Source organism: Haliotis rufescens, unplaced genomic scaffold, assembly GCF_023055435.1.
Source record: "Haliotis rufescens isolate VD_foot unplaced genomic scaffold, xgHalRufe1.0.p SCAF_4, whole genome shotgun sequence".
NCBI classification, from domain to species: Eukaryota; Metazoa; Mollusca; class Gastropoda; order Lepetellida; family Haliotidae; genus Haliotis; species Haliotis rufescens.
Window position 1 is genome coordinate 30,861,344 of NW_025964112.1, and position 16,129 is coordinate 30,877,472.

Consider the following 16,129-nt stretch of genomic DNA (forward strand, 5'->3'; position numbering starts at 1 on the left):
GTGCAACACGCACATGTGTATATTTTCAGGTTTCAAGGAGACAGCGTTCGCATATGCTATATCTGCGGCAGGCGTCACACATCAAGTGTCGAAGGCCTGTAGTCTGGGCAAGCTGAAGTCGTGCGGCTGCGACATGAGCGTGTACGGGGTTAACAGAGACTTCGAGTGGGGAGGATGCAGCCACAATGTTGACTTCGGAGAGCAGTACGCTAAACGATTCATGGATTCCAAAGAGATGGCTCGGGACATTCACTCCCGTATAAACCTCCACAACAACCGCGCTGGAAGATTGGTAAGAAACTCCCTACTAGTTCATCAAACAATATCATGATATAGACCTATCAGAAGACTGATAGAGCTATAGCCTAAAGCTTAAGTAAGTGTAAACAATAGTAACGACACATGTTCTACTGCAGTGTGTTCTGCAGAATGTCACCCATGTCCTGAGGGTTGTAACAATAAGTTACGTGTCAGATGATCTAGTGTGTTCTTCAGGCGTTCGCCTATAACGTATGTAAAGCGCTGGTGAGTCCTATAGGCTGTCACCCGTAACGTATATGTAATAAGCTAGTGTGTTCTTCGGGCGTTCACCCGTAACGTATGTAAAGAGCTGGTGTGTTCTTCAGGCGTTCACCGTAACGTATGTAATAAGCTAGTGTGTTCTTTAGGCTGTCATCCGTAACGTATGTAAAGAAATGGTGTGTTCTTCAGGCGTTCATCGTAACGTATGTAATAAGCTAGTGTGTTCTTTAGGCTGTCATCCGTAACCTATGTAATAAGCTTGTGTGTTCTTCAGGCGTTCACCGTAACTTATGTAATAAGCTAGTGTGTTCTTTAGGCTGTCATCCGTAACGTATGTAAAGAGCTGGTGTGTTCTTCAGGCGTTCACCGTAACGTATGTTAACAGCTGGTGTGTTCTTCAGGCGTTCACCGTAACGTATGTAATAAGCTAGTGTGTTCTTCAGGCGTTCACCGTAACGTATGTAATAAGCTTGTGTGTTCTTCAGGCTGTCATCCGTAACGTATGTAATAAGCTTGTGTGTTCTTCAGGCTGTCATCCGTAACGTATGTAATAAGCTAGTGTGTTCTTCAGGCGTTCACCATAACGTATGTAATAAGCTAGTGTGTTCTTTAGGCTGTCATCCGTAACGTATGTAATAAGCTTGTGTGTTCTTCAAGCTGTCATCCGTAACGTATGTAATAAGCTAGTGTGTTCTTCAGGCGTTCACCGTAACGTATGTAAAGAGCTGGTGTGTTCTTCAGGCGTTCACCGTAACGTATGTAATAAGCTAGTGTGTTCTTCAGGCGTTCACCGTAACGTATGTAATAAGCTAGTGTGTTCTTTAGGCTGTCATCCGTAACGTATGTAATAAGCTTGTGTGTTCTTCAGGCTGTCATCCGTAACGTATGTAATAAGCTAGTGTGTTCTTCAGGCTGTCATCCGTAACGTATGTAATAAGCTAGTGTGTTCTTCAGGCGTTCACCGTAACGTATGTAAAGAGCTGGTGTGTTCTTCAGGCGTTCACCGTAACGTATGTAATAAGCTAGTGTGTTCTTTAGGCTGTCATCCGTAACGTATGTAAAGAGCTGGTGTGTTCTTCAGGCGTTCACCGTAACGTATGTAATAAGCTGGTGTCTTCTTCAGGCGTTCTTCGTAACGTATGTAAAGAGCTGGTGTGTTTTTCAGGCGTTCACCGTAACGTATGTTATAAGCTAGTGTGTTCTTCAGGCTGTCATCCGTAACGTATGTAATAAGCTAGTGTGTTCTTCAGGCTGTCACCCGTAACGTATGTAATAAGCTAGTGTGTTCTTCAGGCTGTCATCCGTAACGTATGTAATAAGCTAGTGTGTTCTTCAGGCGTTCACCGTAACGTATGTGAAGAGCTGGTGTGTTCTTCAGGCGTTCACCGTAACGTATGTAATAAGCTAGTGTGTTCTTTAGGCTGTCATCCGTAACGTATGTAATAAGCTTGTGTGTTCTTCAGGCTGTCATCCGTAACGTATGCAATAAGCTAGTGTGTTCTTCAGGCTGTCATCCGTAACGTATGTAATAAGCTTGTGTGTTCTTCAGGCGTTCACCGTAACGTATGTAATAAGCTAGTGTGTTCTTTAGGCTGTCATCCGTAACGTATGTAAAGAGCTGGTGTGTTCTTCAGGCGTTTACACGTAACGTATGTAATAAGCTTGTGTGTTCTTCAGGCGTTCACCGTAACGTATGTAATAAGCTAGTGTGTTCTTTAGGCTGTCATCCGTAACGTATGTAATAAGCTTGTGTGTTCTTAAGGCTGTCATCCGTAACGTATGTAATAAGCTAGTGTGTTCTTCAGGCTGTCATCCGTAACGTATGTAATAAGCTAGTGTGTTCTTCAGGCTGTCACCCGTAACGTATGTAATAAGCTAGTGTGTTCTTTAGGCTGTCATCCGTAACCTATGTAATAAGCTTGTGTGTTCTTCAGGCTGTCATCCGTAACGTATGTAATAAGCTAGTGTGTTCTTCAGGCGTTCACCGTAACGTATGTGAAGAGCTTGTGTGTCCTTCAGGCGTTCACCGTAACGTATGTAATAAGCTAGTGTGTTCTTCAGGCGTTCACCGTAACGTATGTAATAAGCTTGTGTGTCCTTCAGGCGTTCACCGTAACGTATGTAATAAGCTAGTGTGTTCTTCAGGCTGTCATCCGTAACGTATGTAATAAGCTAGTGTGTTCTTCAGGCTGTCATCCGTAACGTATGTAATAAGCTAGTGTGTTCTTCAAGCGTTTACACGTAACGTATGTAATAAGCTAATGTGTTATTCAAACTGTCATCCATAACGTTCAGAAGCAGTGCAAGTGTCACGGAATGTAATAAGCTAGTGTGTTCTTTAGGCTGTCATCCGTAACGTATGTAAAGAGCTGGTGTGTTCTTCAGGCTGTCATCCGTAACGTATGTAATAAGCTAGTGTGTTCTTTAGGCTGTCATCCGTTACGTATGTAATAAGCTAGTGTGTTCTTCAGGCTGTCATCCGTAACGTATGTAATAAGCTAGTGTGTTCTTCGGGCTGTCATCCGTAACGTATTTAATAAGCTAGTGTGTTCTTCAGGCTGTCATCCGTAACGTATGTAATAAGCTAGTGTGTTCCTCGGGCGTTTACACGTAACGTATGTAATAAGCTAGTGTGTTCTTCAGGCTGTCATCCGTAACATATGTAATAAGCTAGTGTGTTCTTCAGGCGTTCACCGTAACGTATGTAATAAGCTAGTGTGTTCTTCAGACGTTCATCGTAACGTATGTAATAAGCTAGTGTGTTCTTCAGGCTGTCATCCGTAACGTATGTAATAAGCTAGTGTGTTCTTCAGGCTGTCACCCGTAACGTATGTAATAAGCTAGTGTGTTCTTTAGGCTGTCATCCGTAACCTATGTAATAAGCTTGTGTGTTCTTCAGGCTGTCATCCGTAACGTATGTAATAAGCTAGTGTGTTCTTCAGGCGTTCACCGTAACGTATGTGAAGAGCTTGTGTGTCCTTCAGGCGTTCACCGTAACGTATGTAATAAGCTAGTGTGTTCTTCAGGCGTTCACCGTAACGTATGTAATAAGCTTGTGTGTCCTTCAGGCGTTCACCGTAACGTATGTAATAAGCTAGTGTGTTCTTCAGGCTGTCATCCGTAACGTATGTAATAAGCTAGTGTGTTCTTCAGGCTGTCATCCGTAACGTATGTAATAAGCTAGTGTGTTCTTCAAGCGTTTACACGTAACGTATGTAATAAGCTAATGTGTTATTCAAACTGTCATCCATAACGTTCAGAAGCAGTGCAAGTGTCACGGAATGTAATAAGCTAGTGTGTTCTTTAGGCTGTCATCCGTAACGTATGTAAAGAGCTGGTGTGTTCTTCAGGCTGTCATCCGTAACGTATGTAATAAGCTAGTGTGTTCTTTAGGCTGTCATCCGTTACGTATGTAATAAGCTAGTGTGTTCTTCAGGCTGTCATCCGTAACGTATGTAATAAGCTAGTGTGTTCTTCGGGCTGTCATCCGTAACGTATTTAATAAGCTAGTGTGTTCTTCAGGCTGTCATCCGTAACGTATGTAATAAGCTAGTGTGTTCCTCGGGCGTTTACACGTAACGTATGTAATAAGCTAGTGTGTTCTTCAGGCTGTCATCCATAACGTCCAGAAGCAGTGCAAGTGTCACGGAATGTCCGGCAGCTGTGAGCTGAAGACGTGCTGGAAAGCCGCGCCTAACTTCAGGGAAGTGGGGGATCTACTGAAACGGAAGTTCCAGGCCGCCACCAAGGTACAGGTACAGGCGCATTTATGTCCTACGCATGTGTATACGCAATGTGGCAGAGGACTGTATATTGATATGAAGTATGAGTGACAAAGATGACACTCACAAACAAGACATTATAAACGTGTTCTGGCCGTCAGACCCATATTCACTCTAAGCATGTATAAGCATCTATAGGAGGTACAATATCTGACGGGCCACGATCATTTCGAGTAACAGGCAGTTTATCTGGTACTTGAAATCTGTATATTTGTAAACTCCAATATAGCCGGGAGTTGACCCGTGATGATTTTTATAGCAGTCGAATCTCGTGCGCAAATGCACAGATGTTGCAACGACATTACAGTATGTCGTTGAACGTTTTAGAAAGGTGTAGAACAGTTACCGCATTATCAAACAATAATTGAAATGATTAGCATGACTGCATCATATTTAATCATAGCTTACATTTTTTAGATTCACATCGGAAATGCCGCCAGTGGGCGGTTAATAAAGCAGAATGGTCGTCGCCCGCGCCAGTCAGATCTACTGTACTATCAAAGGTCGCCAAGCTTCTGTGAGCCTAACAACCGTCTTGATTCCCCCGGCACGACCGGTCGCTTGTGTAACAAGTCTAGTGACGGTGTAGACAACTGTGGAACATTGTGCTGTGGCCGAGGCTATAACATCCTCAAAGTCCGCCGATCTGAGAGGTGTAACTGCAAATTCTACTGGTGTTGTTATGTCGAGTGCCAGACATGTACTTACAATGAGTGGGTGACAGTGTGCAAGTGACCTCGGACAGAAGCCACACACTGTGGTAATCACTAAAGGACGTTCACATGGAGCCAAGGATGTCGACGCTGTGAACACAGAATCTGACGCGTTATCACTATGTGCCTGATGTCGAAGTAGATGAAGCGACAAAGTGACAGTGCTGACTGCAGCAGGGAAAGGTACAGAGATAACTTCAGGTGACAAGACAAGACATGATAGTTCTGTCGTCTTCAAATGGAATGTAACATGCATAATTGAAGGTTTTGGTATTGTTGAAGATCACCAGCCTTGTAACTTTTTTAATGTACATAAGTTTCTATCTATATGAGGTGTCCTGTAAGTGGAGTGTTCATGTAGCATTGTAACAGATAAGTGTATAGTGGTGCCTGAATCTTTGAAGGGACTTGGAGACACCTGTCATCGCTCCCGAGTTACCCATATCAAAAGTGGCAATATTGCAAAATGTCAAATAAATTCCTAAACATTATGAACTCGCACAAGCTGGTCATAACAGTTACGGTCAGCCAACTTGTCTCCACTCCCAAGTGACAACAGAAGACAACAGAAGGGTTCTTCCACAGTCGTTGTAAGGTCGATTGAATAGCTGTCAAAAATCGGAATTGGGACATTGGTACCATGCTGTTTCAAATTACAAATACAACGCATATTATTCAAGCCGCGTTTCGCAAATCAGCTTAGTCAACTTCGGTACCAATCCGTTGTTGTTACAAAAAGACGAAAATGTTGGTTGTGATGTAATGTATCTGAAATGGAAATGGACATTGAACTATCAACGTTGTGCCAACGTTTCATGAGTCCATCTAAATAATGTTCAGTCTATCGCTAAGCATTTTCAAACCTAAAAGCTTCAGCAAGAATAACCTGATTCGCTGACAACAGGGAGTCACACAATAGAAGTATCTAGCCAAGTGAGGATTATCACAATGAACATGACACAATGTCATTTGGTTTGGGGAGGTCAGATGCGATGGGCAGGCTCACCTGGAAATATGTAAGCTGTATAAGCACTGAACTGTGGATATTTTAATGAAGCACATTTTAGAAACTGAGGTGATCGTCATATCAAATATCTCAAAAGGGCGGCTGTCACCGTGATTGAGAAAATGTGTGCTTTTTTTTTTTGTGTGTGTGTGGGGGGGGGGGGGGGGTTAAATCTGTATATAATCCAATCTGGACCATCAACCAAGTCACCTACCCCTGATCAGTTTAGTCGAGAGGTCTATATTCTAACCCGGAATGCCCAGGGTTATCAACAGCTCACCTTTGGTAGGCGCATGAATCTAATGTTATATGTGATATAACACCTATTTATTCACCCATACAGCGACGTCCTTGCACGTGTGTGTATGTGGCGGTTTGTACTAGCCCAGACTAAAGCCGGTACCAGTCCAGGGCACCATGCCGCAGTTTCACATTGGTATCCCCATCAGACACATTACACGGACTCTCGATTCCGCCAGTCCGTTTTATCCCACTTAAAGGGGCACTGATCTAAAGCAATTCCCCGGGACTGGTTGTTGCCTTTGTTATTGTTTTTTCCCCGTGAGTACCCGAATGATACGCAACGCAACTGAGCGCGACAAGAGACTGGGCTACCGTCTGCAAGGACAGCTAAATAAACTTGGAGGCAATATTTGTTTTACTCATTTTTGAACACTGATTGTTTAACCGGGATCTATACAGATTTCGACAAAGGGCGCATGTTAATTAATTTCTTCAGCCTAAACAAACAGACAAAAAGAACGGCGGAGCTCATCGGGTGTCGTAATTTGGAAATACCCCTGATTGTTAAAGTTTAATAATAATCAAAAAATATCCATGCAGTGACAGCATTTTCGGATTTCGGATTTCGGATTGCGTCGATAATACGATTACTACTCCCTTGTTGTCATCCACGTTTTCTGGTATAACCCTGCACTTGTGTATTTGTCGTCATTCACTTGATGCTCAGTTAACGAATTTATTACAGGTATAATTAGTGGTAGCCATTTGGCATTTATTGTGTCTAGTGTAATTATTCAATCTAAATCCAGGTTTGAAGTGAGGTGAAATGTGTGTTATGTAATATACACGTGGCAGCCCAGCAAGAGATGAATGATCAGTTGATTTACTTTTTTGTAAATCAACGGATCGTTCCTAGTCATCAAAGGATTAAGAGAAAATATGTTGACTGATTAATCACTGTTATCTTGCAGTGGATATGTCAAAAGTGAGTGTTTACATGTCTAGGTTTACTAAAACAAAGGGAATACACTCATATCATGGCGTGAAGTGCCGATGTAAAAACAACATACTTTGTTCAAAGGGTTAACCGATAATACGTTGATTGACTGCTCATTGTTATCTAACTCAACGGATTTCTTTAGGAACGGAGGACGTTATGAAAATAGTTGTCACGTGGATTTTCACAGTCGACCTTTGGAATGTGAAACACTTGAAACAATCCAAGTGATCAGTTGAGAAACGAACACGGGTTATAATACCCCGTATAAAATAATGTATATATTTTAAAATATTTTATTGTCACAGAGACACGTGACATCGAATAAGTTTCTTTGTACAGCTGCAGACGTGTGGGGTATTATTCCTTTGTGTGGATATTCACGGATACATTCGTCGAACAAGGAAGTTGCCTCAAATTATACACATAAATTTGGTAGGTTGTAATTATGATATTTGCATTTTGTTTTCCTTCATTTGCTGTAGCATTGCACAGATTCATTCTTGTTCCTCTACGTCTTGGTTGGGAAATTCTTCGATGAGCGATAGACGTTGTTTTCACAAGTCTTTTCCTTTGTAAGTGTGTATATATTACAATCAATTTGTAAAATGTGATTCTCTCATACAATTTATAAAATGTGTAAATATTTCAGTCATTTTGACTGATAAATATGCCCATTTCTTGGACAGATTGACTAAAATTGATTAAGACGATCAAAAGGGCCTAAAAACATCACAACAGATTATTATGTAGGATTAGAAGCCAAACAATATAGAGATATGTACTTTTCATCGTAACATTTTCAGTCTCTTGTTGATTATATTCAACATAAAAATGTTTGGAATTCGTTGTCATAATAATACAGATGGACAAAGTTTTCAGTCAATTTGTAAAATAACTGAATATTCAGGCGTTTAATAAATTTCCTAAGTGAAAATTTTGCACATTTTGACTGTAAAAATATAAACACGATAAAATAAGCAATGCTCAGGAGAAATATTTACCTTTTTGTTAATTTGTGTTGCAAGTCAAAATAGTGTAAACGAAAATCGCACAATTCCAAGCAAGTGACATATCAAAACTTCGTCACCATTACCGATGCTACCCATAAAGATACCTACATTTCCTTATTATTTCCAAAACTGTATTTGATTTTGTTGATCAATGTGACCATACGCCCTAAAACTATCAATGAAAGTGACAAATCCGCTTACGAATTGCGCAGCACAGGTCGCGAACTAGTCTAGGTTTCTGCTATATCATCCGGGTACTCACGGAAGAAAAACAATAACAAATGCAACCACCAGTCCCGGAGAATTGCTTTAGATCAGTGCCCCTTTAATGCTGAGCGCCAGGCAGGGTAACAGTACCATCTTTAAATGACATTTGGTATGACGCGGCGAGTGGATCGAACAACCGACCATCTGTTCTACGGGAAGACGCTCTATTATTTAGACCACGTAGGCGGTTCATGGATTAATTACTTTGCTTCGTTGTTATACATTATCGTGTTGTAAGCGCAAGTTGAAGGTCACGACGCTGTAGGACCAGCGGGATGGCGGTATAAAATATCAAATCTTGAGTGTGAGCGAAAAGCCCAGTCGTGACCAAAGATTATATTGAGTGAACCTGGGAAATGTGACAAAATCAATGTCAGCAATGGCGTCATATATATATATATATACTAACGAAACGGTGTAGTGTGCAACATATAAAGTTCTTAAAAATACATTTTTCTGAAAATGAATATATACTCAACAACAAAAGTTCCCGTGACACCAATATTTTACAATATTTTTTTTTCAAACAAGTAAAGATTGGTTTTCAATATTGTAGTACATGTATGGAATCAAGTCACAAAAACGCAACTGCTACAGAAAAGCATGCATTCCATGCAAAAGTTGACTTTTATGCATGCCCCATACATTTCACTACCAAAGAATGGGTATGAAAACATGTGCGTTAACGGGATGCCATATGCATTGTTTAGCATCATGTTGACAACAACCACTCAGAAAAACAACAAAATTACGCTATTATTCAACATTACGCAATGCCATGCCTGTCCCAAATTGAGTGTCTGCGGTCTGCGGGAAGCAGGATCGAGTCAACGTGATGTTGCAAGACAAGTTAAGGTCAACAGAAACACCATTTGGTCTTTATGGCAACGTTGGCAACAGACGAATGCAGTCAAAGACCATCCTCGGAGTGGCAGGCCACGCGTAACCAATAATCGACAAGACAACTGGATTTGAACAACACACCTACGAAATCGATTCCAGCCAGCAGCAGTGACTGCAAGAAGCATCCCTGGCCTTCGACGAATATCTTCACAATCCATACGTTGTCGCCTCAGATGTGCAGGGATTGTCGCCAGAAGACCCGCCAGACGTCACATTTTGACAGGAAACCTCCGTCAAGCACTTCTACAGTGGTGCAGACAGCGTCTACGCTGGACGGCCATGCAGTGGGGACAAGTTCTATTCACTGTCGAGTCTCGTTTTCACCTCAGCCACAGCGATGGACGGATTCGAGTGTACCGACGTCGAGGTGTACGTTACGTCAATCATTGTGTCATGGAAGAAGATTGGTTCAGGGGCGGCAGCGTTATGGTATGGGGTGGGATTACAGCAAGAGAGAGGACCCGTTTGATAGTGGTAGAGGGAAATCTCAATGGACAGCGCTACCGAGACGAGATCATCAGCCCTGTTGTCCTTCCGTTTTTGCTTAGTCATGGCCCAGGCTTTACCTTTCAACATGACAACGCCCGGCCTCATATTGCTTGACTTGTTCAGGATTCTCTTCAACAAAACAACGTGAATGTCATCCCCTGGCCAGCTCGCTCCCCTGATCTCTCACCAATCGAGCACATGTGGGATGAGATAGATCGGCGTATGCTTCGAAACATGCTCCAGCAGATATGAACAGATATCACACAGGACCTTGTGCAACACCTGGTCCATTCCATGAGACGAAGATGTGTTGCTTGCATCGCTACCAGAGGTGGACACACACACTATTGATTTGTAAATTGACATTTTGGCATTTTCATGTGGTTTTTTTTTATGAAATCCCGCATTTTCTGAAGTCAGTATGGCAAATTAAACCATTTGAACACTTACATGAGTCTTTTATCTGTTGCAAACGGAAATTGTTTCAGATTTGGTAAAAGACATAACTTTGCATTAAATCTTATTCAATGTCACAGGAACTTTTGTTGTTCAATATATCTTTCAATATGTATTCATGAATACATTTCCAGGACTTTAGGTCTTTAATCACAATTTGCAGCAAACTCACACACAGCGCACAATTTGGATGTGTGCGTGTTTGTTCAGAGCATGATACTCACATGTACACACTTGGTTACACACTTGGTTACACACTTGGTTTTTAGTGTGAAAAGCACACAATCCCACAGCTTGCTGAAAATCAAGGTCTACTCGCCATGTGTATGCTGCAAATGCCGCAAAAAGTTGCCAATCAAAAACACAATATCATGGAAACGTTATCGACAGCAGGGCAGCATTCGTTTACTCGCCACTGCCGTTCGTCCCCGTGTGACGTCACGCCAATAAGACAACAATATTCGGTTGATGCATCTACGTAATCGATAACCTAACTGCCACATTAACAGCTCAGACAATTCCTGGGTTTAGGCCAATTAGTGGCACAACGTACGCAACCGGTTAAGGGCACACATCGGGGCCCACATCCAGCGACACAACCAATTTTGCTTCCACGTCACCTTCAGGCAGGTCTAGCTTGGTGTACACAGAGTTTCAGAAGAAAAGACTGGGATAGGGTACTGCTCACAGTCCAGGTTTCATCTGTACAACTGTGAGCGGGAGAATATTTAAATAATGTTTGGGCAATCTCATTAAAATCAGACCTTAGTTCTCGCTACTGCTAAACAAAGTTTAGCGGTAGCGAGAACTAAGATCTGATTTTAATGAGATTGTTGTTTGGGTTACTCAACTTCATCAGTTTTGGGGTGGAAGTGTGATGGTATGGGGTGGCATAACTAATTTGAGAACAATTCATTAAATGGCAATGTGAATGGCGTACACTACCGGGACGACATTGTTCGAGATCACATTACCCTTTGAGCAAATACAGGGACTAACCGCAGAATAATGCCCGCCCTCATGTTGCACATCTTGTGAAAACTTTTTGTGGCATTATGGGGGTGGTGGGGTGGCCTAGCAGTTAAAGCGTTCGCTTGTCATGGCAAAGGCCCATGTTTGATTCCTAACATGGGTACAATGTGTGAACTTTGCGTCCCCCACCATGACATTGCTGGAATATTCCTTAAAGCAGTGTAAAACCATACTCACTCACTCAATTGAGGCATCATATCATTGCTGTACTGTCATGGCCAGCTGTTTCTCCTGACCTCTCCCCCCATAGAACATGTCTGGGGTTAAATGGAATGATACCTACATCAGGATTAGAATTAGCTCACAGTACATAAAATAAAAAACAAAACCAAGCACATTGTAAACAGCAGTAAGGCACACTTACTGCATGTCACAAGGGTACATTCAGAAATGAGCAAAAATGATATTTCAATGTACTTGTGGCAAGTGAGCAAGTTGTAGAGACACAAATGTTGGGTCATCTGTGCAAGTTTTAGGTTCATAGGCCCTGTGGTTTCAGAGCAGATTCAAATATCATTGTTAACACCATCCGACCATGGATAACTCACCAGAACACACATTTACAAGAGCAATGACCAACTATGTATGACATGTAATACATTGTTTACTTCAACAGGCTAACTGACCAAAGTGGACATTTGAACAAGACACTCTGATCTTGTAAAGTAAACAGCTGCATGATGTTGCTTGTCATGGTACACCACATCTCATTCCTCCACCTTTTGGTTCATATGGTAAATACAACAAAATGGCTTGCACTTTCTATGGAACTCATTATTTTATTGCGTTTAATTCTTTACAGACTGGAGATAAAAGTCAAAAGTAATCAAAGATAAGACGTAAATTAGTAATTCTAACCTTAACTACCAACAACACTGTAGCACATCATCTAGCTCTACCAAATAGAATAATTAATACATTGTTGAGTCTACTGTTTGGAATGATTCTGCCAATGGTCATACATCTTATGCTGTGTAGGATAAATGGGCAGCTAGAGGCATGACACCTGGGACTGAACCATTCAGCAGCCTCTAGACATAGCGCATAGGCACCTGCAGGGGGCTGACACAGTGACACTAGACAACTCCAGGTCAATAGCTGTCCGAGGGGCTGACACAGTGCACCAGACAACTCCAGGTCAACAGCTGTCAGAGGGGCTGACACAGTGCATTAGACAACTCCAGGTCAACAGCCGTGGGAGGGGCTGACACAGTGCATTAGACAACTCCAGGTTAACAGCTGTCAGAGGGGCTGACACAGTGCATTAGACAACTCCAGGTCAACAGCCGTGGGAGGGGCTGACACAGTGCATTAGACAACTCCAGGTCAACAGCCGTCGGAGGGGCTGACACAGTGCATTAGACAACTCCAGGTCAACAGCCGTGGGAGGGGCTGACACAGTGCATTAGACAACTCCAGGTTAACAGCTGTCAGAGGGGCTGACACAGTGCACCAGACAACTCCAGGTCAACAGCCATCAGAGGGGCTGACACAGTGCATTAGACAACTCCAGGTCAACAGCCGTGGGAGGGGCTGACACAGTGCATTAGACAACTCCAGGTTAACAGCCGTCGGAGGGGCTGACACAGTGCATTAGACAACTCCAGGTCAACAGCCGTCGGAGGGGCTGACACAGTGCATTAGACAACTCCAGGTCAACAGCCGTGGGAGGGGCTGACACAGTGCATTAGACAACTCCAGGTCAACAGCCGTCGGAGGGGCTGACACAGTGCATTAGACAACTCCAGGTCAACAGCCGTGGGAGGGGCTGACACAGTGCACTAGACAACTCCAGGTCAACAGCCGTGGGAGGGGCTGACACAGTGCACTAGACAACTCCAGGTCAACAGCCGTGGGAGGGGCTGACACAGTGCATTAGACAACTCCAGGTCAACAGCCGTGGGAGGGGCTGACACAGTGCATTAGACAACTCCAGGTTAACAGCTGTCAGAGGGACTGACACAGTGCATTAGACAACTCCAGGTCAACAGCTGTCCGAGGGGCTGACACAGTGCATTAGACAACTCCAGGTTAACAGCTGTCAGAGGGACTGACACAGTGCATTAGACAACTCCAGGTTAACAGCTGTCAGAGGGGCTGACACAGTGCACCAGACAACTCCAGGTCAACAGCCATCAGAAGGGCTGACATGGGGTATTCACAACTACAGACTCCCACACTTGGCAGGTGAAGAGCAGTTTACTTGATACAAAGTTGGATAAAAGTGAAGGTTCTGTATAGAAAATGGGTACTGATCAAATCAGTCACATTTATGCAGTACACAATACTTTTAACTTATAATATGCTTGCATTATATAAAACATGTATACAGCACATACAAAAAACTAAAATTCAATTGTGAGCTCCTCAATGATTAAAAACACACTTTCTCACATTCCTGTGATCACTTCTCTAATTGTACAAACTAACCTGTAACTATAGCCAATTGCACTTACCAGACAAGAAAGGTTGAGGTTTCATCTGAACAGATGGTCCACCTGACATTCTGTAACACTGACTGCAGTTCATAGAAGTCAAAGCTGATGTGGTTCAATTTATTTCTCACCATGTGTATATGGAACAGTTCAGTTAAAAGTGCAACTTGGACACTTAAAAAGAGCAATACATGTACAGCAAATTGCATTCTGACCTGATCCAGTACCATGCCCAGGATCCACTTACATGCTCCAGTACCGGTCTTAAATACTGACACTCAAACTTCTAGATTTTTCTTTTCTGATTTAATCATTGGAGAAATAATTTTATCAGAAAAAACAAATCTTTATTTATCTGCAAAGTATAGGGGACCAACCATTGGATATTCAGGGAGAGGGGGTCTGGGATTTTATCGAAAAAAATAAATTGTCGCCAAACATTCTTATTCAAATATCTGGTTTTGCAGCTGTAATTTTATAGGCGTTCTTCATGGTTTATGCAAGTGCATAATTTGTAAACATATAACCTGAATTTATGATTTGCAGCAAGTCCCCAAGAAATATTCCTTTCTTTAGTGCTACCAGATGATGAGGTTTGAATAAATACTAGGACCCAAATGTTTTCTTTGATGAGAGCCCTAAAAAGATTTTTTCAGTGTAAAGTGTCAATTCCAAGGATATAAATATAAGCATTTGTATAAAATTTACTAATTTGAGTTGTCCTGCTGATAAAAACAAATAGAATATCAACATGTCTCACACTATTGTGAAACTGAATGAAATTTAAAGATTTTTAATAAACCACATAAATAGAGTGTCTAAAGTATCATCTGTACTATTTTATCTTTCCTTAGTGTTCAAACAACAGGAGCCTCCTAAAGGTCTTGGTAATATAGTATCAGGCATGATTTGATTACCTTCACCGAATATCTGCACAGAGCTTATTGCTTCAAACGTTTCACAATTAATTTAAATAGAATTTTGAGAATCAACTACAACATGTATCAATAGTGTTCAAACATTTGTGTATTTATTCCTTTAAGCATACCTTATTAATAACATCATATTTTCATAATAAACACAAGTTTCTGTTTTGGCCCACAAGGTTTTGTTTGTTTGTTTGTTGTTTAATGACGCACTCAGCAATATTCCAGCTATATGACGGCCGTCTGTAAATAATCGTTTCTGGACCAGACAATCCAGTGATTGATATCATGAGCATCGATCCGTGCAATTGTGATCGATGTCATGCATCAACCAAGTCAACGAGCCTGAGGGCCACAAGGAAATATTGACATGAAGATGATGTCTGAGTGGTCATGAATGAGACTAAAGATATGTTGTACACAGTAATTTCAGCTCAATCAGCAGATAATGTATTGCACATTTGTTTCCATATATCTGCGCGTAGGAGTAATTTTATGTATGAAGCAGTTATTTATATAAATCACTAACACTGACAACTTACAGTAATTTGCCCTTACACATCAAATGATATTGAAAGATAACTTGTACATAAATCTCAAAAGATGAATATTGTTTTGGATCAAAAATAGCATTTGTTCTCTTTCTGAATTGTAATTGTACATTAAAAACAACAACTTTTGATAATGAGTGTGAATGTGGCACAAAGAACAGGAAATTAATACTGGACATTCAATATTTCAAGAATCACATTGAGAAAACTGTATACAATTAACATCAGTATTTACACAAGTTGCAGGCAATTGCAAGACAATAAAGTGCTTACCATAGTAAATACATCTTACATAATGAAAGTGTGCTAACATTGATTATTCCAGGATCACTGTCTTTGCTACCCAGCTGTCTGTCACTATGCATAACTATGTCCTAAACTGCTGCACTTTTAACACTGTTGAAACACAGAACTGGTAGAGTTTGTGCCCAGTGGGTGACACTGTGTCACACCCTGGACTGGTGTAGCCTGTACCAGAGTACAGCTGCTGGAATGTACCCAACATACACCAACAAGTGACAACAACACAACAACAATGTCAGGTACATCAAGTAGCAAGTGAATAAATAAGGTTTCTAAGAGCCAGCATGACCAGGCTGTCCTCATCTCTCTAGTGCTCCTTCATCCTCCAGGATATCAACCAACTTGTCCGCACGCAGAGACTCATCCATCTGAAACACAAGCAGTTCAGCAGCATTTGTAGCAACTTGTACCACATATAGGCACTGTATCATCCTACTGCAGCTGTAATACTGCTTAATGTGTGTACAATTACATTGTAGCTGTCCTAATTT

General features: G+C 41.7%; 2 protein-coding genes and 1 long non-coding RNA gene across 8 annotated transcripts in view; 2 read left to right on the forward strand and 1 right to left on the reverse strand.

Moving 5' to 3' along the window:
* Positions 1-5,508, forward strand: part of LOC124149544 (protein Wnt-10a-like) — a 216,016-nt gene extending 210,508 nt beyond the window's left edge. For 3 of the 4 annotated variants that reach the window (XM_048381778.1, XM_046521221.2, XM_046521222.2), the window contains exons 4-6: positions 30-292; positions 4,131-4,277; positions 4,722-5,508. In XM_048381778.1, the coding sequence (XP_048237735.1) occupies positions 30-292; positions 4,131-4,277; positions 4,722-5,039 (728 nt within the window). In that variant the 3' untranslated portion in view covers positions 5,040-5,508. The remainder of the gene's footprint in view (positions 1-29; positions 293-4,130; positions 4,278-4,721) is intronic. The other variant, XM_046521223.2, reaches the window with a different exon arrangement.
* Positions 5,509-11,620: 6,112 nt separating this feature from the next.
* LOC125372334 lies at positions 11,621-14,266 on the forward strand. Its single transcript, XR_007218074.1, has 2 exons — positions 11,621-12,889; positions 13,548-14,266. It is a non-coding gene; the product is annotated as an uncharacterized LOC125372334 (long non-coding RNA).
* LOC124149543 (vesicle-fusing ATPase-like) overlaps positions 12,183-16,129 on the reverse strand; it is a 67,442-nt gene continuing 63,495 nt past the window's right edge. For all 3 annotated transcript variants that reach the window (XM_046521219.2, XM_046521218.2, XM_046521220.2), the window contains exon 21: positions 12,183-16,006. In XM_046521219.2, the coding sequence (XP_046377175.1) occupies positions 15,938-16,006 (69 nt within the window). In that variant the 3' untranslated portion in view covers positions 12,183-15,937. The remainder of the gene's footprint in view (positions 16,007-16,129) is intronic.